This window comes from Hevea brasiliensis, chromosome 8, assembly GCF_030052815.1.
Source record: "Hevea brasiliensis isolate MT/VB/25A 57/8 chromosome 8, ASM3005281v1, whole genome shotgun sequence".
Taxonomy (NCBI): domain Eukaryota; kingdom Viridiplantae; phylum Streptophyta; class Magnoliopsida; order Malpighiales; family Euphorbiaceae; genus Hevea; species Hevea brasiliensis.
In genome coordinates this window covers 5,317,292-5,336,794 of record NC_079500.1, presented here as the reverse complement: position 1 = coordinate 5,336,794, position 19,503 = coordinate 5,317,292, and the positions used below count along the sequence as shown (strand labels likewise).

The 19,503-nt window shown below is 32.8% G+C and overlaps 1 protein-coding gene across 1 annotated transcript; it reads right to left on the bottom strand.

Moving 5' to 3' along the window:
* Window positions 1-297: 297 nt before the first annotated feature.
* LOC110659015 (F-box protein At1g10780-like) lies at window positions 298-2,897 on the bottom strand. The gene is made up of 4 exons (XM_021816841.2): window positions 2,699-2,897; window positions 1,303-2,045; window positions 887-1,167; window positions 298-767 (listed from the first exon to the last, which is right to left on the bottom strand). The coding sequence occupies exons 2-4, from the start codon at window positions 2,042-2,044 to the stop codon at window positions 531-533; spliced, it is 1,260 nt and encodes a 419-aa protein (XP_021672533.1). The 5' UTR covers window position 2,045; window positions 2,699-2,897; the 3' UTR covers window positions 298-530.
* Between the last annotated feature and the right edge of the window lie 16,606 nt (window positions 2,898-19,503).

Genomic DNA, 19,503 nt, shown 5'->3' with positions numbered 1-19,503 from the left:
CGATCAAAGGGAGCAACAAAGCATACGCTTAAAGTGCTTAAAGTCGAATCAAGCTTCTTTATGCAGAATGAAAATGCAGCAGCTCCTAATATCATCCACATCATTCAAGGTGTAAAACATAGAGAATGGCAAGCATAGATTGCAGCCTGCAGGCCACCATTTTGTGTGGTAGTTTTGTCTCACTATCCCTTCTGTAAATGACATGTGAACTGCGAATATCCATAATCAAGTTCCAATGACGTGTAGCTATGTTTTATAAATGTAAGCATGTGCATCTCAGTTATTTTGATAATGGTATTCCAGTAGAAAATAGATATGTACTGAAATGACTAAGGAAAAGAAGCAAATTCAATATTCTACCCTGATTCTGCATGTTAAAATTTGAAATCATTGTTACCAGTCCAATCTTTAAAGAATGACCAAGGTTTAAATCAAATCAGTGGTCAAAACTGTTGATCAGTCATCAGTGAACAGAATATGTATTCACCCTACATAAATAAGGGAATGAATTGCTGGTCACCATGCAAATTTTATTCTATTCGAACAATCTTGCGATTCAAGCATTGAAACCTGCAGATATCATCAAAGAAATCATCTGCACTGTTATGGTTGCTCTTCATCTGAAGTATCCTTATTACCATTGACTTCATGCTCTTCCCATATTTCAACAAAGACTCAAGGGTGCTCATTTTCTGTTCAGCATTTAAGGGTGATCTGACTGTGATAACTACCTCCTCCAGACAAGGGATTACGAAGCCAGACTCCACCTGCAGAAAGACAAATTACATTGCCATTAACACATGCAATGTTGAGGATTCACAACATGCAGGATGCTTCAAAAAGCATTGAAGATTGTTCAAATACTCGTGTAGTTTTTGCAACTCACATTTTTCAGGCTGTTCCTTTGGCAAAGAGCAGCAAACATGGCTCCATGGATATCAAACTTTTGTAATTTGGAATGGCTGTTAAAAAAATCAACGAAGTCTATCTCTGGAAAGGGCTGAAGGGCATCAAAGTCCCCGGTAAATTCAACCTTCATGTATAGATGCTTCACCTCACTTGCCCACTGAAGCATTTTGCTTATTGCATCCCAACACCACTGGACTCCTCTAACAGACAAGAATTCTAAAGCAGCAAGTTTCCCAAAATCTACCATGTAGACTCTCCCTAAAAGCATTTACAAGAGTTTGATTAAATTACAGTCAATTCAAATCCGGAAGTCTTTCATTAATGACAAAAGCAAGTAAAAGTGCCATTGTCAAAGTTCTTAAAGCTAACTGGTATTGAAAATCAGTAGCTTACCGGCATTATTGGAAATTGAAAGTTTCCTCAAGCAGCTTGTCTCTCGAACCCTGATCCAACTACAACCTTGTATCTCTAGGAGTTCAATTTTTGGACAAGTTATTGTAAGTGAGCAGTTACCCAAGCCGTAAAAGTCCAGCTTACACTGCTCCAAATGTGGTAGCTGAATTGAAACAGATCTTATCCCTTCGCAACCAAGCAGCAGCAAGTTTTTCAAATTAGGACATGCCCGAAGAGCAGCACATAGTGCAGGATCTTCCAATCTAGCGCCTACAATCTCAAGGTTTTGAAGTTTTGGAAAGACATTCCACGTGGGTGAGTTTATCATCAGTACTCCCCAAAGCTTTAAGGATTCCAAATTTTTTGCAGCATTGATGCAATCCAATTTTGAGGGACTTTCAACGCAGGTTTGGTATTCAGCAAGATTGTCCATTCTGAGCTCAAGATGCTTGAGGGATGAACCTGCATGTAGTAGCCATGAGGCAAGCCCTGTGCTTGAGAAAGGACTATACACAACAAGCTCCTCTAATTGGACAATTGAAGATATCATCTTCCACACAATGCTATCAGGGTGATTGTTGCCAGTGTGATTATCAAAAGAGTTACGAGGAAAGTACAGGCTTTTGATATAAGGCAATGAGTCCTTCCATCGCTTTGATACACAGTTGCAAACTGCCACATCCTTGGCATTCTTCATATGTGAAAATATGTACTGAACAATTGCATCCGGAAGAGAATCCATTCTATGAGGACAACAATCAAACAGATTTGGTTTAATTACCAATACTACAAAAGAAACATCAACTGTGTAGAAACAGACAAAATAAAGCTTAATTTAATCACCCATGAAGAATTAAATATACAAAATGATTGTGGAGACATTCATTTGCCATGGAGTGGATGGCTTTCAAATCTGAACTCCAAAATTTACCTAAGCTCAGTGCTCATATCAATATCCCTTAAAACACACGCACAAGACTTTAATGGATTCAAAGTATTTCAACAATCAACTTGGAACCACTTCTAGAAAGTGTTTGCAATCACAGCAACAAAACCAAGTGGTCGATTTACTAGAATGCAAATGCTATTTTTCATATGTTAGAAGAAGGAACCCTAATACCCAACTCACCCACCTTCCTCCAATTCAAGAAATTAGCAATTTAAGGCCATCCAAAATGAAATTTCAACAATTAGTCCTATTCTAAATCAAATTGAAGGTGATATCCATGAACCCAAACAGAATAATTGCTTGAAGCTTCAATTCCACAAATTTAATCAAAATGAATTGGACAAACATCCAACACGCACACAAAAATGCATCAAATAAGGAAAAAAAGAAAAACCAAAAAAGGGGGGAAATCAGAAAGATAGATAGGAAAGGCAATAGGTAGCTTACAATCAAGAATTTGAATATGGGAATTTAGGAGAGACGAGAATAGATCTGAGCCTTTGGGTCTTAGAGATTATAGTTTCAAACAAAAGAGACTCTGTGCTCTCCGATGAATTATATGAGAAATGGAGAGTGAAGAGATTGCAGAGAGCGGCGCGCTCATGCTTCTCGCTCTTTCAAATTTTGAAAACTATCGAAACGGTAAAAACCAATCCGCTTGCCCGCTTCCTTTTCAAAATTTTGAAATTCTTACCGTTTTGAATATTTTTTTCAAAAAGGTAAAGATTCTGTGTGTCTGGATCACAATTGTTTCACGGACACGTGCATCTATTGGCTAGATATCTGTAGTGATGAGACTTTTTTGTGGGTCCCTATAAATCGTTTGGGCCATGTATTGCTTGATAGAGTTTGTAAGGTGATTGAAAGAGTTGTGAGTGATCACACGCTAGAACTTAGATGTTTGGAGAGAGACTATGATGATCCGGCAGCTCCTGACTCATATGCAAGTTGTCTTCTGCTCAATAGGACCCACTATCCCTTTTTTTTATTTTTTTTAATAATTTCAAATGAATATTATTAAGAATATTATTTTTGCTTAAAATATTTGTATTTATAAATTTTATTTTTATTCAAAAGACTCATAACATTTAATAATAACAACAGGTCGAATTTTACGTATACCCAGTTAAATTAAATTTTAATAAAATAAATTTAAATAGTATATAATTAAATTTAAAAAATAATAATCATAATAAATTTGAGTTTAAAAAAAAATAGGGATGACGAATTTAAATTTTACATATTAAGTATCTGTTATTTAAATTTATTTATATAAATATTTAATTAAATATAAATATATTTTTTTTATAATAATATTTATAAAATTTATAATTTTATTTTAAATAAAATACAATTTAAATATTTTATAAAATTATTTAATTTTTAAAATATAAATTATTAGTAAAAAATAAATTTTTATGTAAATTATTAATTAAAATATATAAAATTAAATAAATTTAGATATTTTTTTTACAATGCAAATTATTAAGAAAATATATTATCATATATTTATAAATGTAATTGGATTATAATTTTTTAATATTTTTAATTTCAAATAAAATTTTAAATTTGAACAATTTCTTATCATTCTCTGTCAATAAACTCGGCAGGGCAAAGTGAGAATCACAACTAAGATAGGTATAAATTGAATTGAAATTAGATTAAAAATGATTAAAGACTTGTTTGGTATTATTGTTGAAATTGCTGTTAAGAAAATCACTTTTTCAAAATATACTAGTTAGAGTATATTAAAAATAATTAAAAATTAAATTTTATCAATTTTAGTTATAAGAACACTAAAATAATAAAATAATTTTTTTTAAACTACTTATTTTAACAACATCTAAAATTATACTTTTATTCAGAAAAGTAGTTTTAATCTTTCAAACTCAATGCCAAACATACTATAAATTTGTAATTGATTTAAATTGTGAATAAATTGGTTTAAAATTATATTGAAACTAGTTAGTTCGATTTTAAGTTAAAAATGAATTTTTAAAAAATTAAAAAATAAAACATTAAATTTAATTAAAATTAAATTGAATTGAATCTAATTTAAATTAGAATCAAAATTTCAACCAAAATCATATTTTACAGGATGGTTCAAATTCATATCCGAAATGAACTGAAACCATTTGCAATCGGCTTGTGGCCAAGTCAATATGTATAACTATATTTTTATAATAAAATTTTAATTTTATTGATTTGATTTATTTAATTGAGCAATTCAACAATATAACATTATTGCCAAGTGATAATTATGATCTATTTTTAAAATGGAAAAAGAAAATTCAAGATTATAGGAGGGGGTGTGAGACGAAATATCATCTATTAGAATCATATAAAATGCACCAGGTAATGCCCAAAAAAGATGGTGGAATCACAATGATCTCACTTAAGTACCACCTCCTTAGACATCATTTCCTAGATATGCACTTCATACAATCCTAATAGAATCAAACTATTGGTAGGTACCATCTTCCCATAATACTACCACAGTACTAAGGATTTATGCCACGAAGGCATAGATAGACAGGAGTCGTCACCCGGGTAATAACCGGGATATATTCAGTGTTTCTTCCGAGGGTCATGGATGGCAACTTACTCCTTACAGAGTTTCCACAACCGTCATTACCATAGCCCAATGTCTAGGTTCGGGATAGTGGGTACGTAAAGGGAAGGTGTTAGGCACCCTTTACGCTTAGTCTAACCTCATTAATTTGAGTGCCAGTCCTCTATTAATGTTTCTAAAAGTCTTGTTTATTATTCATTTATTAAACTTCATCCTAAAAAATGTAATTCTAATCCTACACATGCGAGTAATTCACAAAAGGGTTATTGTTTACAAACAATTTTCATGCACAAGTAATTCCTATCTATGGGGTTGCTAATTATTTAAATGATATTTACTAGATGACTAAAATTAATTTATTATTGAGAATTTAATTTACAAACAAATTCAATTTCAAATAACCATACATTTCTATTTAACCTAATTAATTAATTTTCACAAAGTTACTCTAAGGATAATTGAACTAATTTAATTATGTACATGCGTAATTTATTCTAATATCACATAAGACCCAAATAATCACAACCTAATAAAGATTTTTAACATTCAAATTTATTTTACAATTATCAAGTATTAAATTAAATTTATTTTACATGTCAATGTTAGTTTAATTTACAAACAAGATTAATTTTAATTTATGAAGTATTTATTTAAATTAATTACATGCAAACGTCAGTTAAATTAAAAACAAAGTTAATTTGCCAAATAAAAATCATATTATTACTACAATTTCATGCTAATGGTTATTTTAGGAATTTATGATTAGTTACTTGTTAGTAATTGCAATTGCCATTGGGGCAAGCTACCGTTAAAAAAGGGTCTTCTTTTCTAGTATGACAATGATATCCCTGGTTTACTCTCGTTTAGCTTAATGTAACTCCACGCAAATGCCCTCTTTGGTACTTATCTTAAGGCTATTTACCAATTTTGTTTGTAATAAAAAAATAAAGAAACTAAAGAAAATATTAATAACAAATTTCATTGGATACTCTAGTCTCCTAAAGGGTTAAGATTCCTAATTAGTTACAACTACCTAAGGGTCTACATCTTCTAACATATTCCAAACACTTCATAATACTTCTTGAATTAAAAAAGCACAAAAAATAGATTAAATATTAATTAGAACCCAAATTCTGGCTGATTGACAATAGCAAAAAATTTGATTTTTGAAAAATAGTTAGACAAGCCTAAAAATCATGAAAAAATTACAAAAGATAGCCAAAACATCATAAAATTTATAAACTAAACAAAACCCTAGCTAAATGGTCTACACAAATTGTAACTTTTTCAGTAATAGAATCGCACTACTTTTTTGTAAAATTCATAACTCATAAACTATAATAGATATGAATGCGAAACTTATTGGAAAAGATTCACAAGATTCCAAACTTAACTTTAGACACCATATTTACACAAAAATATTAAGAAACAAGGGAGATATGGGCTCCAAAAGTTGGGTATCCTGCAAATCGGATTTTACAGGAATCCTAACTTCAAACAGCCATAACTTACAAAATATTAAAGCTTTTTTAGTGATTCTTGAGCCTAAAATTAATAGAATTTCATTTAGAATATGAATATAATATTTACAAATTTTTTACAGATTCAGAAGATAACAAAAAATAATAAAAATACGAGAGACAGAAAACTAAACATGTGTAGAATTGTGTATACCCTCAAATTAAACATGATTACATGATCTATATGAATATATAAAATAAATTAAAAATAAGGAACATAGAATTAAATATTATATGGCATAGATCTTGAAAAGAAAATAAAAAAACTAACATTTAAGAAATGTCGCTAAAAAGAAAGAAGAACTAAAAAAATTTTGGTTATTCCTCTCTTTAATTTTTTTTTCCTTTTTTTTTTTTTGTCTTCTCCTCCCCCTCATCTTTTCTTTTTTTTTTTTTTTTTTTTTCTGTAGGGTATTTATATGGTTTTGGGAGAGAGGTGTGATAGGGTTTGGAGTCCTAACGTGATAAAGTTCAGATAACTTAAACAACTAGGATTGCAGAATTTGGGTGAGATTGAAATATGGATGAGGTGTTTCAACCAATGGAAAGAAAAGGAAAGGGAAAGGCACCAATAGGGAGTGAGGAAGAGGTGTGGTAGGGTTTGAAGTCCTAGTGTGATAAGGTTCAGATAACTTAAACAACTAAGATTGAAGAATTTGGATGAGACTGGGATATGGGTGAGGTGTTCCAACCAATAGGAAGAAAGAGATAAAGAAAAAGATATTTTCTTATTGTAATTTTCAAAAAATAAATTAAATAGGTCTTATTTAAAATTCCTAACTAAGTTTTCTTAGGCCCATGAGGCCTAATTAAACTTAATTAGGTATATTTAAAAATTACCCATATTAAATTTAAACAAAACAAAAATTTATTTAAATTTAATTAAATTCGCTTCCAAAAAAAATATATTATTATTTTTTTTGAAGATCATGCCACGGAATTAATAATTCAGTTTCATGTCTCTAATTACATCTTACAGTCATATAATTTTTCATCATCGAGTTTCCCACAGCCTCAATGCACATACTTATCACAAAATAAGGGTCTACAGTTTGCCCCCCACTTTGGCGAAAGTTGAAATCAATGTGAAAGCATTGCTCAAGTTTCGTCAAAGTGAAACTCAAATTTCTAATAACTATGAAACATTGGCTATGAGAATCAAGTATGTCTTGCTCGGTCGACATACTCTATGTTATGAGACGAGCTACGGTCTCATAACAATAATAACTGTGTCATATGAAAAATGAGTGTATCTTGCTCTGTCGATACACTCAGCGTCATGAGACTAGCTACAGTCTCATAACAGTGATAACTGTGTCATGTGAAAATTGAGTGCATATTGCTCTGTAGATACACTCTGTGTCATGAGACTTGCAATAGTCTCATGACAATGGCAACTGTGTGATTTGATATGTTGTGGATTCGTATTTAGGACCGCAGTCCTAAACTACCTACGTATCCCTCTCGCTATCCTGAGGAAGAATTAGACCCACTCGTAGTTCGACACTTGAAACTGTGGTGATGCATATTCTTCTACGCCTTACACACCTACAGGCGACATTTTGATGCGTGTTCTTCTACGCATTATACAACTATGCCATGTTCCCTAAACAATGTCTAAGGACTTACTAAAAAATATCTGTCATGAAATGTTGTGGGTTCGTATTTAGGACCGCGATCCTAAACTACCTACGTATCTCCCTCGCTATCCTGAGGAAGAATCAGAGCCCCTCGTAGTTCGACACTTGAAACTTTGGTGATGCATATTCTTCTACGCCTTACACACCTACAGGTGACATATTGATGCGTGTTCTTCTATGCCTTACACAACTATGCCATATGTCCTAAACAACATATAAGGACTTACCAAAAAAAGATGTCATGAAGTGTTGTAGGTTTGTATTTAGGACCGCGATCTTAAACTACCTACGTATCCCCTTCGCTATCCTGAGGAAGAATCAGACTCTCTCGTAGTTCGATACTTGAAACTGTGGTGATACATGTTCTTCTACGCCTTACACACCTATAGGTGACATGTTGATGCATGTTCTTCTACGCCTTACACAATTAAGTCATGTGATTTAAACAACGTCTAAGGACTTACCAAAAACATCTAATTCATGATTTGAAAAAATTGGGATGACTAGGTCTTAAAACTCTCTCTGTGATTTTTGTGCTTCCTATATGCTGCTTCCTATCATGGGCATGCAAATTTTACTAGAAATTCTATAAAAAAAACATAGTCCTCTGAGAGACCTCTTTTGCAAAAACTTTCTTTTAGCCTCAAAATTTTTAAGGAAAACCGTTCACCAAAAAAGACTTCCTTAAAGTCACAATACAATTTCCCTCTGATTTTTCTTTTTTTCTTTCCCCCCATGGTTTCTGCCTTGACTCATTTCTCTTCCATGAACTCCATTCTCTGTACCCTAACTTTTGCCTGAAATGACCTTTTGGGTTTTCATCTCAGCGGGCTTCCTCTAACTTTTGTCTAAGTAGCCCTTTTGGGTTTTCCACCTAGCGAGCTCCTTTTTTTTTTCTCTCTCTCCTTTTTTTTTTTGAAATTAGAAAATCACTAAGGCATTCATATCAAGCATCTATTCTATCATGCTCATAAGACAATAGGTTAAATTAAAACAATGCAGTTCAATTACTTAATCTTTTGATGTATCCCTCAAGACACAAATATTCACAATCATAATTAAATAAAACCTATTCCTGGTTAATGCAATAAAAGCTTCTTTATTTATTCAGGTACACCATTACTCTCTCTTACATTTAATTTTACCAAATTTTTAACCTTCCAAAGTTAGAAATAAGCTTTATAACCTGTTGAATGGCCTTTTCAGGTTTTCCATCCAGATCTTCTCTCATCTCTCCTTTTGCCTAGACCGTCTTTCATAGGTTTTCAATCTAGCATTTTTTTTTTACCCTCACTTTTGTCTAGACCGCCTTTTATAGATTTTCAGCCTAGCAAGCCTATCTCACACAAAGTACCGTTTGAGCTTGTCTAAGTTGACTAGTTCTTGAAACTCATTCCCATATAGGTCTGATATTCTTACAGTACTTCCTAGCAATATCTTTTTGACTATGTATAGACCATCCTAGCTTAGGTAAAGCTTTCCTCTTAAATCAAAAAGGACGGGCCAAGCTTGTTTCAAAACCATGTCTCCCTCTTTGATCTTTCTTGGCTTTACCTTCTTATTAAAGGCTCTAGCTATCTACCTCTGATAAGCCTGCATACGATACAAGGCTCACATCCTCTTTTCATCAATCAAAGCTAGTTCCTCATATCTCTTCTAGGTCCACTCATTTTCTAGGATCTTAGCTTTTAGTATCACTCTTAAGAATTTGACCTCTTGCTTAATAGATAGCACTACTTTAGTTCCATGCACTAAAGAGAATGGGGTTGTCCTCGTGGATGTCCTTGTAGTACTATGATAACCTTGAAGAACATAAAGGAGTTTTTCAGGCCAATCCTTATATGTTTCGAACATTTTTTTTCCCAACTAGAACCTTTCCATTCATATGGGGACCACACATTCCTGCATGTACTTCTTTCATTATTTGCTCAGTCTATTTTTTTATCACTCATAAGAGTTTGTAGAATTGCCCCTCAGCTAAAGTAAATTGGGTGGCTAATCTATAAATTATTGCTCTATCTCTTTTGTAGGCTTATTGCGAGTATTCTCTCACTTCCAGAGACCTCCTTATGTCTTCATATCATTTTCCTTCTCCCTTTAGGTCCACATGTGCTACTATTAGTCTTTCACAGCATGAAATTTTACTCCTCATTAGGATAACTAGCTAAGTCAACTTTTGATCATTCTTTTCCTATGGGGACACTAGCTTGGCTTGGGAATTGGCCATCTAATTTTAAGCTCAAGGCATGTGCTTCTTGGTACTTTGTTAACAAAGCTATAAATTTATCTCTTTCTTCTTGGGTTAAATCTTCAACTAACTTAATGTCTTTAGGATTATTTGGTGTACCCAAATTAATAGAGATCGATTTTGATGCATTAATAGAAATAAATTCTAAATGATTATGAATGCCATGCATACGCCTATTAGAATAAACATCAAACAAGATAGCAAAAAGACTGGTCATGTTATTGATCTTTGCCTCAAAATCTTTATCAAGTACATCAGAATTGGAAATATTAGTATCACTACTGTGAGCATTACAAAAGACAGACTCAAACTTAAGGGTGTAGCTGAAGGAACGGAAGCGTGAAAAACACAAGTTTATAATATTGAATTCAAAAATTTTCACCTAGGGTCACATGCACCATGCAAGATTTATTTTTATCTATTTGATTTCAATGATAAACAACATATTAAAACTCTTTTAATATGTTTTTGGATCTGTATTTGCCATTTAAGATTTTAAAATTAATCAGATTAATTTTAGAACCCTAGATTAAATCAAGAACGATTATACTAACCTCTTGATGCACTGCAACATGTCTGCTCCTTTGAGATTCGTCTTCAGGACACCAGATGTTGTCCCTTTAGCTTGTCCATACCAAGAACACCTATGGCAGCTCTTGAACAGCTTCTAAAGCTTTTTCTATTAATTAGAAATTCAAGTTCTGCCTTTTAAGAGATTAAAGATGTAAACAGGACACTAGAAACAATTTCTTGTGTTCTTAATTCAAGAGATTGATGGCTAATCTCTTTGAATTGATGAGAGATGAAGAAGAATAGATGGAGAGCATCAAAATGGCGTGACAAAGGAGTGTGGCTGCTGGTTGTATTTTATTTTCTCATAACAACACTTATATAGCTAGGTTAACACATTAAACCCTTGCCACATGTCACCCTTTGATTAGCTCTAGGTTTAAGTGACCCAATCACATTGTGCAAAGTGTCAAACCTATATTTAATATTAATTTTAATCATCTTACATGATTAAAAAACATTTGACAAGCTTATGTGTAATCCCATGTGTCACCATCTCATAGTGCCACGTGTCACACTGTGAAATGACCAAAATGCCCCTGTGTCTTAATTTTGAGTTCTTAACCCAAAATAATTATTTTTCTTCTTCTAATCAATTTATATCAAATATAAATTAATTAATTAATCTCTATTAATTAATTTCTCAATAATTAAATTCATATTTAAACACTTTAAATATAAATTTAACTTATACTATACATCCAATAATCTAGATTTGGTTTCAAGTCATGCTAGGGACTTTGCAATCTAATTGCAAACCAAACCTATTTAATTAATCAATTAAACTCTTTAATTAATTAATTAAATCATATTTAATTAGGTGATAACTTGTGTATGTGTGTGACTTACTAGGCTTATCACTAATTGGCAATGAGACATGATATCAACTCTTAATATCATTAGAACTCTTTCTTACCATAAATGATTTCTCTAAATCATTTTATGCACCTCATAGACCATGGTTAACACCTAGCATAGCATGCCATGGCCACCCAATTAGTAATAAGGTTTACCTTAAATGAACCTATAATCATATGTTACCATGCACTAGAATCTCTCTGTTACAAAATCCCAACTCAAGCTGGAGTCATGGTTTATGTCAAACTCCATTTGCTATGAATATTATGTTCTCTTTTAATTCCAGTTCTTGATTAAAAGATTTTCTCATCGAAACTCTTTTTCAATAAATCTATCTGTCTGCCAGAACTTGAAACATCAAAAACAATTAAATGAACATAGGATTTTATCTCTATTTACTTAGAGGAACAGATTCCATCTTGATCAGCACCTACCTCCATATATAACTAGTAGGAGCCAACACATGCCCATATACCCATACATAGTACAAGTATGAAAGCAGTATCAAACTCAAACCACCTATATACAAGATAACTGTGCTATCTCAGGTCTAAAGATTATATGCACTGATATGATTTATGACAATACATTGACAAGAGTAAACTCCATGTGCTTGTCATAAGCGTCACTGGTTCGGCCTACTTATTATTTATAAGTGCCTTTCATGTTTGTCATATGGCATGAGACTCACAATTCCATCTTATTTATATCTCATATAAATAACTTGGTAACAAACATGAATACAATCTTTCTGGATAAGTCATGTCCTTATTATGAAGTATCCTCGATTGTGAACCTATTTATGATACTTTGTACTAGAAATACGGTCACTCATATTCTTAATAACTTAAGAATAGAATTTCTAACAAAATATCAATGGACCTTTTCTATTACACATAAATATATTATGTAAATGGAAAAGTGGAAATGCCTTTTATTAATAAAATATTTACAAGATACATACTAAATGATATGCTCTAGGGCATACTACTAACAATCTCCCACTAGCACTAGAGTTATTCATTACAATACCTTAGACCCATCTTCTCAAGATGTCAGTCTAACTGAGCTTGTGACAAAAGCTTAGTGAATGGATCAGCCGAATTTTTTCAGCTGATGTTATTTTTCTGCATGGCTATATCGCCTTGCCCAACTATATCTCTGATAATGTTGTAGTGCCTTTCTATGTGTTTGGATTTTGGGTGAGACCTTAGTTCCTTAGCCTGTATGACTGCTCCATTATTGTCATAGTGTAGTGGAACTGCTGACTCAATGGAAGGAACTACTGTAAGTTCTGTCACAAACTTCTTTATCCAAACAGCTTCCTTTGCAAGATCTCGATGCAAAGAATATACTCAGCCTCTGTAGTGGAATCTGCAGTCGTGCTATGTTTGGAACTCCTCCAACTGACTGCACCTCCATTACAAATGAACACATATCCAGAGGTAGACTTTCTATCATCGATATCTGATTGGAAATCAGAATCAGTATAACCATCCAATTGCAAGTCTCCACCTCCATAAATCAAGAATAAATCCTTAGTTCTTCTCAAGTACTTAAGGATATTCTTGACAGCTATCCAGTGTTCCAAACCTAGATTGGATTGATACCTGCTAGTCAAACTAACAGCATATGCGATATCCGGCCTAGTACACAACATTGCATACATTAAACTTCCAATAGCCGAAGCATATGGAATCCTAGCCATCTTATCTCTTTCTTCAGGTATCTTTGGAGACATCTCTTTAGAAAGGTGGATACCATGTCTCACTGGTAACAATCCTCTCTTGGAATCAAGCATGTTAAACCTCTTTAACACCTTTTCCAAGTATAAACTTTGGGATAAACCAATTATTCTTTTCGCTCTATCTCTATAGATGCGAATCCAAAGAATATAGGTTGCCTCTCCTAAGTCTTTCATGGAGAATGTATTTGACAACCATACTTTTATAGTTGTCAACATACCTGTGTCATTACCCATCAATAGTATGTCATCCACATATAAGACAAGGAAAGTGATAGCACTGTCACTAACCTTCTTATCTACACATGGCTTATCCTCTTTTTTGATAAAACCAAAGGATTTAATGGCTTCATCAAAATGGATGTTCCAACTCCTCGAAGCTTGTTTCAACCCATAAATGGATCGCTTTAGCTTGCATACCTTGGAACCATATTGGGATTCAAAACCCCTAGGTTGTTCCATGAAAATGTTTTCTTCAATGTATCTATTCAGAAAAGTTGTTTTGACATCCATTTACCAAATCTCATAATCATAGTATGCAGCTATTGCTAATAAAATCCTAATTGATTTAAGCATGGCAACAGGCGAGAAATTCTCCTCATTGTCGACTCATTGCCTTTAGCGAAACCCTTTTGCTACTAGCCTTGCCTTATAGGTCTCTACCTTTCCATCAGAACCAATTTTTTTCTTGAAAACCCATTTGTTCCCTATAGGTACAATATCTTCAGGTGGGTCAACAAGATCCCAAATTTGATTCTTATACATGGAATCAATCTCGGATTTCATAGCATCAATCCATTTTGAAGAGTCTATATCTGATATAGCTTCTTCATAGGTAAGTGGATCATCTCCATGATCTACTTCTTCATGAGTGGACAACTCTTGTTCTTGATCATTAAGAAAACCATATCTCACTGGTGGGTGAGATACCCTAGTTGTTCTACGAGGAACAGCTGTAGATGTTTCATCAACGGGTATAGGTTGACTAGATGGATCTATATCCATCTGATCTGTTGGTTGGTCAGAATTCTCCAATTCTAACTTTATTTGCCTTCCTTTGCCTCCTTCTTGAACAAACTGTTGTTCAAGAAATGTGGCATCTCTACTTATCATAACCTTTTATGAAGTAGGCAAATAAAAATAATATCCACAACTATCTTTTGGATATCCAACAAATCGACCTTTTTCTGATCTGGTCTCCAATTTATCAGTGTTCAACTTTTTGACATAAGCTGGACAACCCCAAATCTTAACATGCTTAAGACTTAGTTTTCTTCCATGCCATATCTCATAAGGTGTGGAAGAAACTGATTTTGATGGAATCCTATTCAGAATATACAAAGCTGATTCTAATGCAAATCCCCAAAAGGAGATTGGCATATCAGTATAGCTCATCATACTACGTACCATATCCAATAGGGTACGATTTCTCCTTTCAGATATACCATTCAGCTGTGGCGTTCCTGGAGGAGTCAGCTGGGAAACAATGCCATGCTCTCTCAAGTATTCATCAAATTCAGTACTCAAATATTCACCTCCACGATCTGATCGAAGAGCTTTAATACTCTTTCCTGTTTGATTTTCTACTTCAGATTTAAATTCTTTGAACTTTTCAAAGGATTCATGTTTGTATTTCATCAAATACAAATACCCAAATCTTGATTTATCATCAGTAAAGTTAATAAAATAATGAAAGCCCCCTCTAGCTATTTCTTTAAATGGACCACATACATCACTATGTATTAGCTCTAAAATATTTTCAGCTCTTAGCCCTTGTCCAACAAAGGGTGATCTAGTCATTTTGCCCTCAAGGCAAGATTCACAAGTTGGAGTAGGCTCAGAGCCCAATGAGGATAGAATCCCCATTTTCTCCAATTTTGTAATCCTATCTTCTACAACATGACATAACCTTAAGTGCCAAATATATTTTGAACTTTAGTTGGTTTTCACCATGGCATTGCATTCATTTAGATTGCTATACTCTGGCTAGTGGAAACACTTTCTTACTGGCAATAGAAACACTTTCCTGTTGGCAATGGAAACACTTTTCTTTGCCTTTGTCAGCTTTGGTCTTCCTTTTCTGTTTAGCTATTTTCTTGGAAGGACCAAGAATCTGAGGTTTCTTTTTCTTATTGCCCTTCTTCTTGTTGGACTTTCCAGCAGAAGAAGACGCAATCAAAGCTACCTCTTTTCCTTTATTGCCTGGCATATTCTTTTAGGCAATAACCAGCATGTTGAGTAAACCAGCTAAGGTGCATTCCTGTTTAGTCATATGGAAATTTGTCACAAAATTCCCAAAAGACTCAGGAAGGGACTGAAGGATCAAATCCGTTTGTAGTTGGAAATCCAAGTTGAAGTCAAGATGTTCCAACTGCTCAATCAGCAGAATCATCTTGTGGACATGATCCCCAACATTCTGTCCCTCAGACATCCTCATGCGGAATAGCTGCCTAGATATCTCATACCTAGCATTTCTACTGTGCTCACCATACAACTCTTGTAGGTGAAGGAGGGTCTCACTCGCACTCTGCATGTTCTCATGCTGCTTCTGTAACTCATTACTCATAGAAGCAAGCATGTAACACTTAGCTCTCATATCATGCTCCTTCCACTTATCCAAAGTTTCATGTTCCTCTTGAGTGGCTTCTGGAGGTAAGGGAACAGGAACATTTGAATCTAGAACATATCCTATATGTTCAAGGTTCAGGACAAGTTTCAAATTTCTTAGCCAATCAGAGAGATTAGGTCCTATCAACCTATTGCGATCAAGTATGCTTGCAAGGATATTGGATGGTGGTGGTTATTCTGTGCTCATTTTTATCAGAAAATTAACTACAGAAAATAACCAGATTAATTAGTAAATGTATCATGTAATTAACCAAAATGATTATGGTCTTTTAATCAAATTGGTCCTCCCACTAACTTAGCGAATCCTACACTTCCAAAGTAGAAAACGGAAATCCTAGTTGGATAGATTTCTAGTGGGTGATTGAGTTCTTATAATTCTATTGATCATCCTCAGGTACATTCGTTATTGGAATTACAATAAACTATAAGTGAGCAACTCCTTGCCCATCACATCTCATGTGAGGTTCAATCCTTTACCTAGCCCCTAATGCTCAAAATCTCAGGTACATCCATTATTGACTTATCTTGTATTAGTTAAGTTGATCCCATTGAGCCAGTAATTATGCAAATAATTTTAATGTCCTCAGGTACATCCAATATTGGCCACCAAACCATTTACATATTTACAACATCTCATGCTTAACAATTATTCTTAAGAAAATCTCTTAAATTAATTGCATCTTATGCAACTATTTAAAATTTCTTAAAATAATTGCCCCAATGGAGGGCCTATGTTATAATTACTTTAATTATAGCATTTCCAACTTAATCATTTGTATGGAAGATTTTATAGTCATCCTAATTACTATTAAGGTCTCACTTTGCATATTATCCATTTAGCATGCATATATCATATAATTGCATACATTCCCATACATCTCATGCATTCATGGATAAGCAGTAAATATGGTATGATCATGGACTTTCTAAGGGATTCAATTCTGAGCCACCAAGAATTGAATCAGGGCATTCCTAGGTGCATTTCATTCATTCATTTTAGAAGAGTTGCTGAAGGAGTACATAATCAACACTTGATCTTGAATTCCTCCCACTTGTCCCACCAATGCTCTTGACCTCCTTGAACTTCTTGCAATCCAATTACATAGTAATCCTTGGCATACCAAGGCGAATTTACAAGAACTTAAATAAATGAAATTAGAACCCAAAAATTATTACAAACTTAATAATACATGCCCAAAATAAATTAAAATAAATAAATTAATTTACAATCCCAAAGAAACATAAAAGAAATAAATCCAATCACATTGGTCTTTTATAGTCCAAGATCATCCATCATGCATATCACTATTTAACAATTAAATAAAACATATATACTTAAATTAAATTGAATATCTCATATTCAACTTAAAAATCTAGATTTGAATATGATTCAAATAAATTTAAAAATTCAGATTTGAATCTCATTCAAACAAATTTAAAAATTCATATTTGAATCACATTCAAACAACTTTAAAAATTCAGATTTGAATCACATTTCAACATTTTTTAAAAAATCAGATTTGAATCACATTCAAACATTTTTTAAAAAATCAGATCTGAATTTTATTCAATCAATTTTAAAAAAATCAGATTTAAATATGATTCAAACAACTTTAAAAATTTAGATTTGAATCACATTCAAACAACTTTTAAAATTCAGATTTGAATCACATTCAAACAATTTTTAAAATTCTGATTTGAATCATAATTTAATTGTGTGATAAAAATTCTAATTAAACAATTTAATTAGACATAAAATGGATCTTAGATCATACAACAATTGCACATTCACCATCCATTTACCTTTGCACACCATTGTGGTGCATCAACCATGCGCACCATGGTGTTCATCATTTGTGCCGCCACCTTGGCTTTGCAACCAGCAATGAACTTTTGATCTCATGATCAAACACACAATTAAATCATATAAACATCAATCTAAATGGCAAATATAGTGGCTCTAATACAAATTGAAGGAACGGAAGCGTGAAAAACACAAGTTTATACTATTGAATTCGAAAATTTTCACCTAGGGTCACATGCACTATGCAAGATTTATTTTTATCTATTTGATTTCAATGATAAACAACATATTAAAACTCTTTTAATATGTTTTTGGATCTGTATTTGCCATTTAAGATTTTAAAATTAATCAGATTAATTTTAAAACCCTATATTAAATCAAGAACGATTACACTAACCTCTTGATGCACTGCAGCGTATCTGCGCCTTTGAGATTCGTCTTCAGGACACCAGATGTTGTCCCTTTAGCTTGTCCACACCAAGAACACCTATGGCAGCCCTTGAACAGCTTCTAAAGCTTTTTCTATTAATTAGAAATTCAAGTTTTGCCTTTTAAGAGATTAAAGATGTAAATAGGACACTAGAAACAATTTCTAGTGTTCTTAATTCAAGAGATTGATGGCTAATCTCTTTGAATTGATGAGAGATGAAGAAGAATAGAGGGAGAGCCTCAAAATGGCGTGACAAAGGAGTGTGGCTGCTGGTTGTATTTTATTTTCTCATAACAATACTTATATAGCTAGGTTAACACATTAAACCCTTACTACATGTCACCCTTTGATTAGCTCTAGGTTTAAGTGACCCAATCACATTGTGCAAAGTGTCAAACCTATATTTAATCTTAATTTTAATAATCTTACATGATTAAAAAATATTTGACAAGCTTATGTGTAATCCCATGTGTTACCATCTCATGGTGACACGTGTCACACTGTGAAATGACCAAAATGCCCCTATGTCTTAATTTTAAGTTCTTAACCCAAAATAATTATTTTTCTTCTTCTAATCAATTTATATCAAATATAAATTAATTAATTAATCTCTATTAATTAATTTCTCAATAATTAAATTCATATTTAAACACTTTAAATATAAATTTAACTTATATTATACATCCAATAATCTAGATTTGGTTTCAAGTCATGCTAGGGACTTTGCAATATAATTGCAAACCAAACCTATTTAATTAATCAATTAAACTCTTTAATTAATTAATTAAATCATATTTAATTAGGTGATAACTTGTGTATGTGTGTGACTTACTAGGCTCATCACTAATTGGCAATGGGACATGATATCAACTCTTAATATCATTAGAATTCTTTCTTACCATAAATGATTTCTCTAAATCATTTTATGCACCTCATAGACCATGGTTAACACCTAGCATGCCATGGCCACCCAATTAGTAATAAGGTTTACCTTAAATGAACCTATAATCATATATTACCATGCACTAGAATATCTCTGTTACAAAATCCCAACTCAAGCTGGAGTCATGGTTTATGTCAAACTCCATTTGCTATGAATATTATGTTCTCTTTTAATTCCAGTTCTTGATTAAAAAGATTTTCTCATCAGAAACTCTTTTCTGAATAAATCTATCTGTCCTGGGCAGGAACTTGAAACATCAAGAACAATTAAATGAACATAGGATTTTATCTCTATT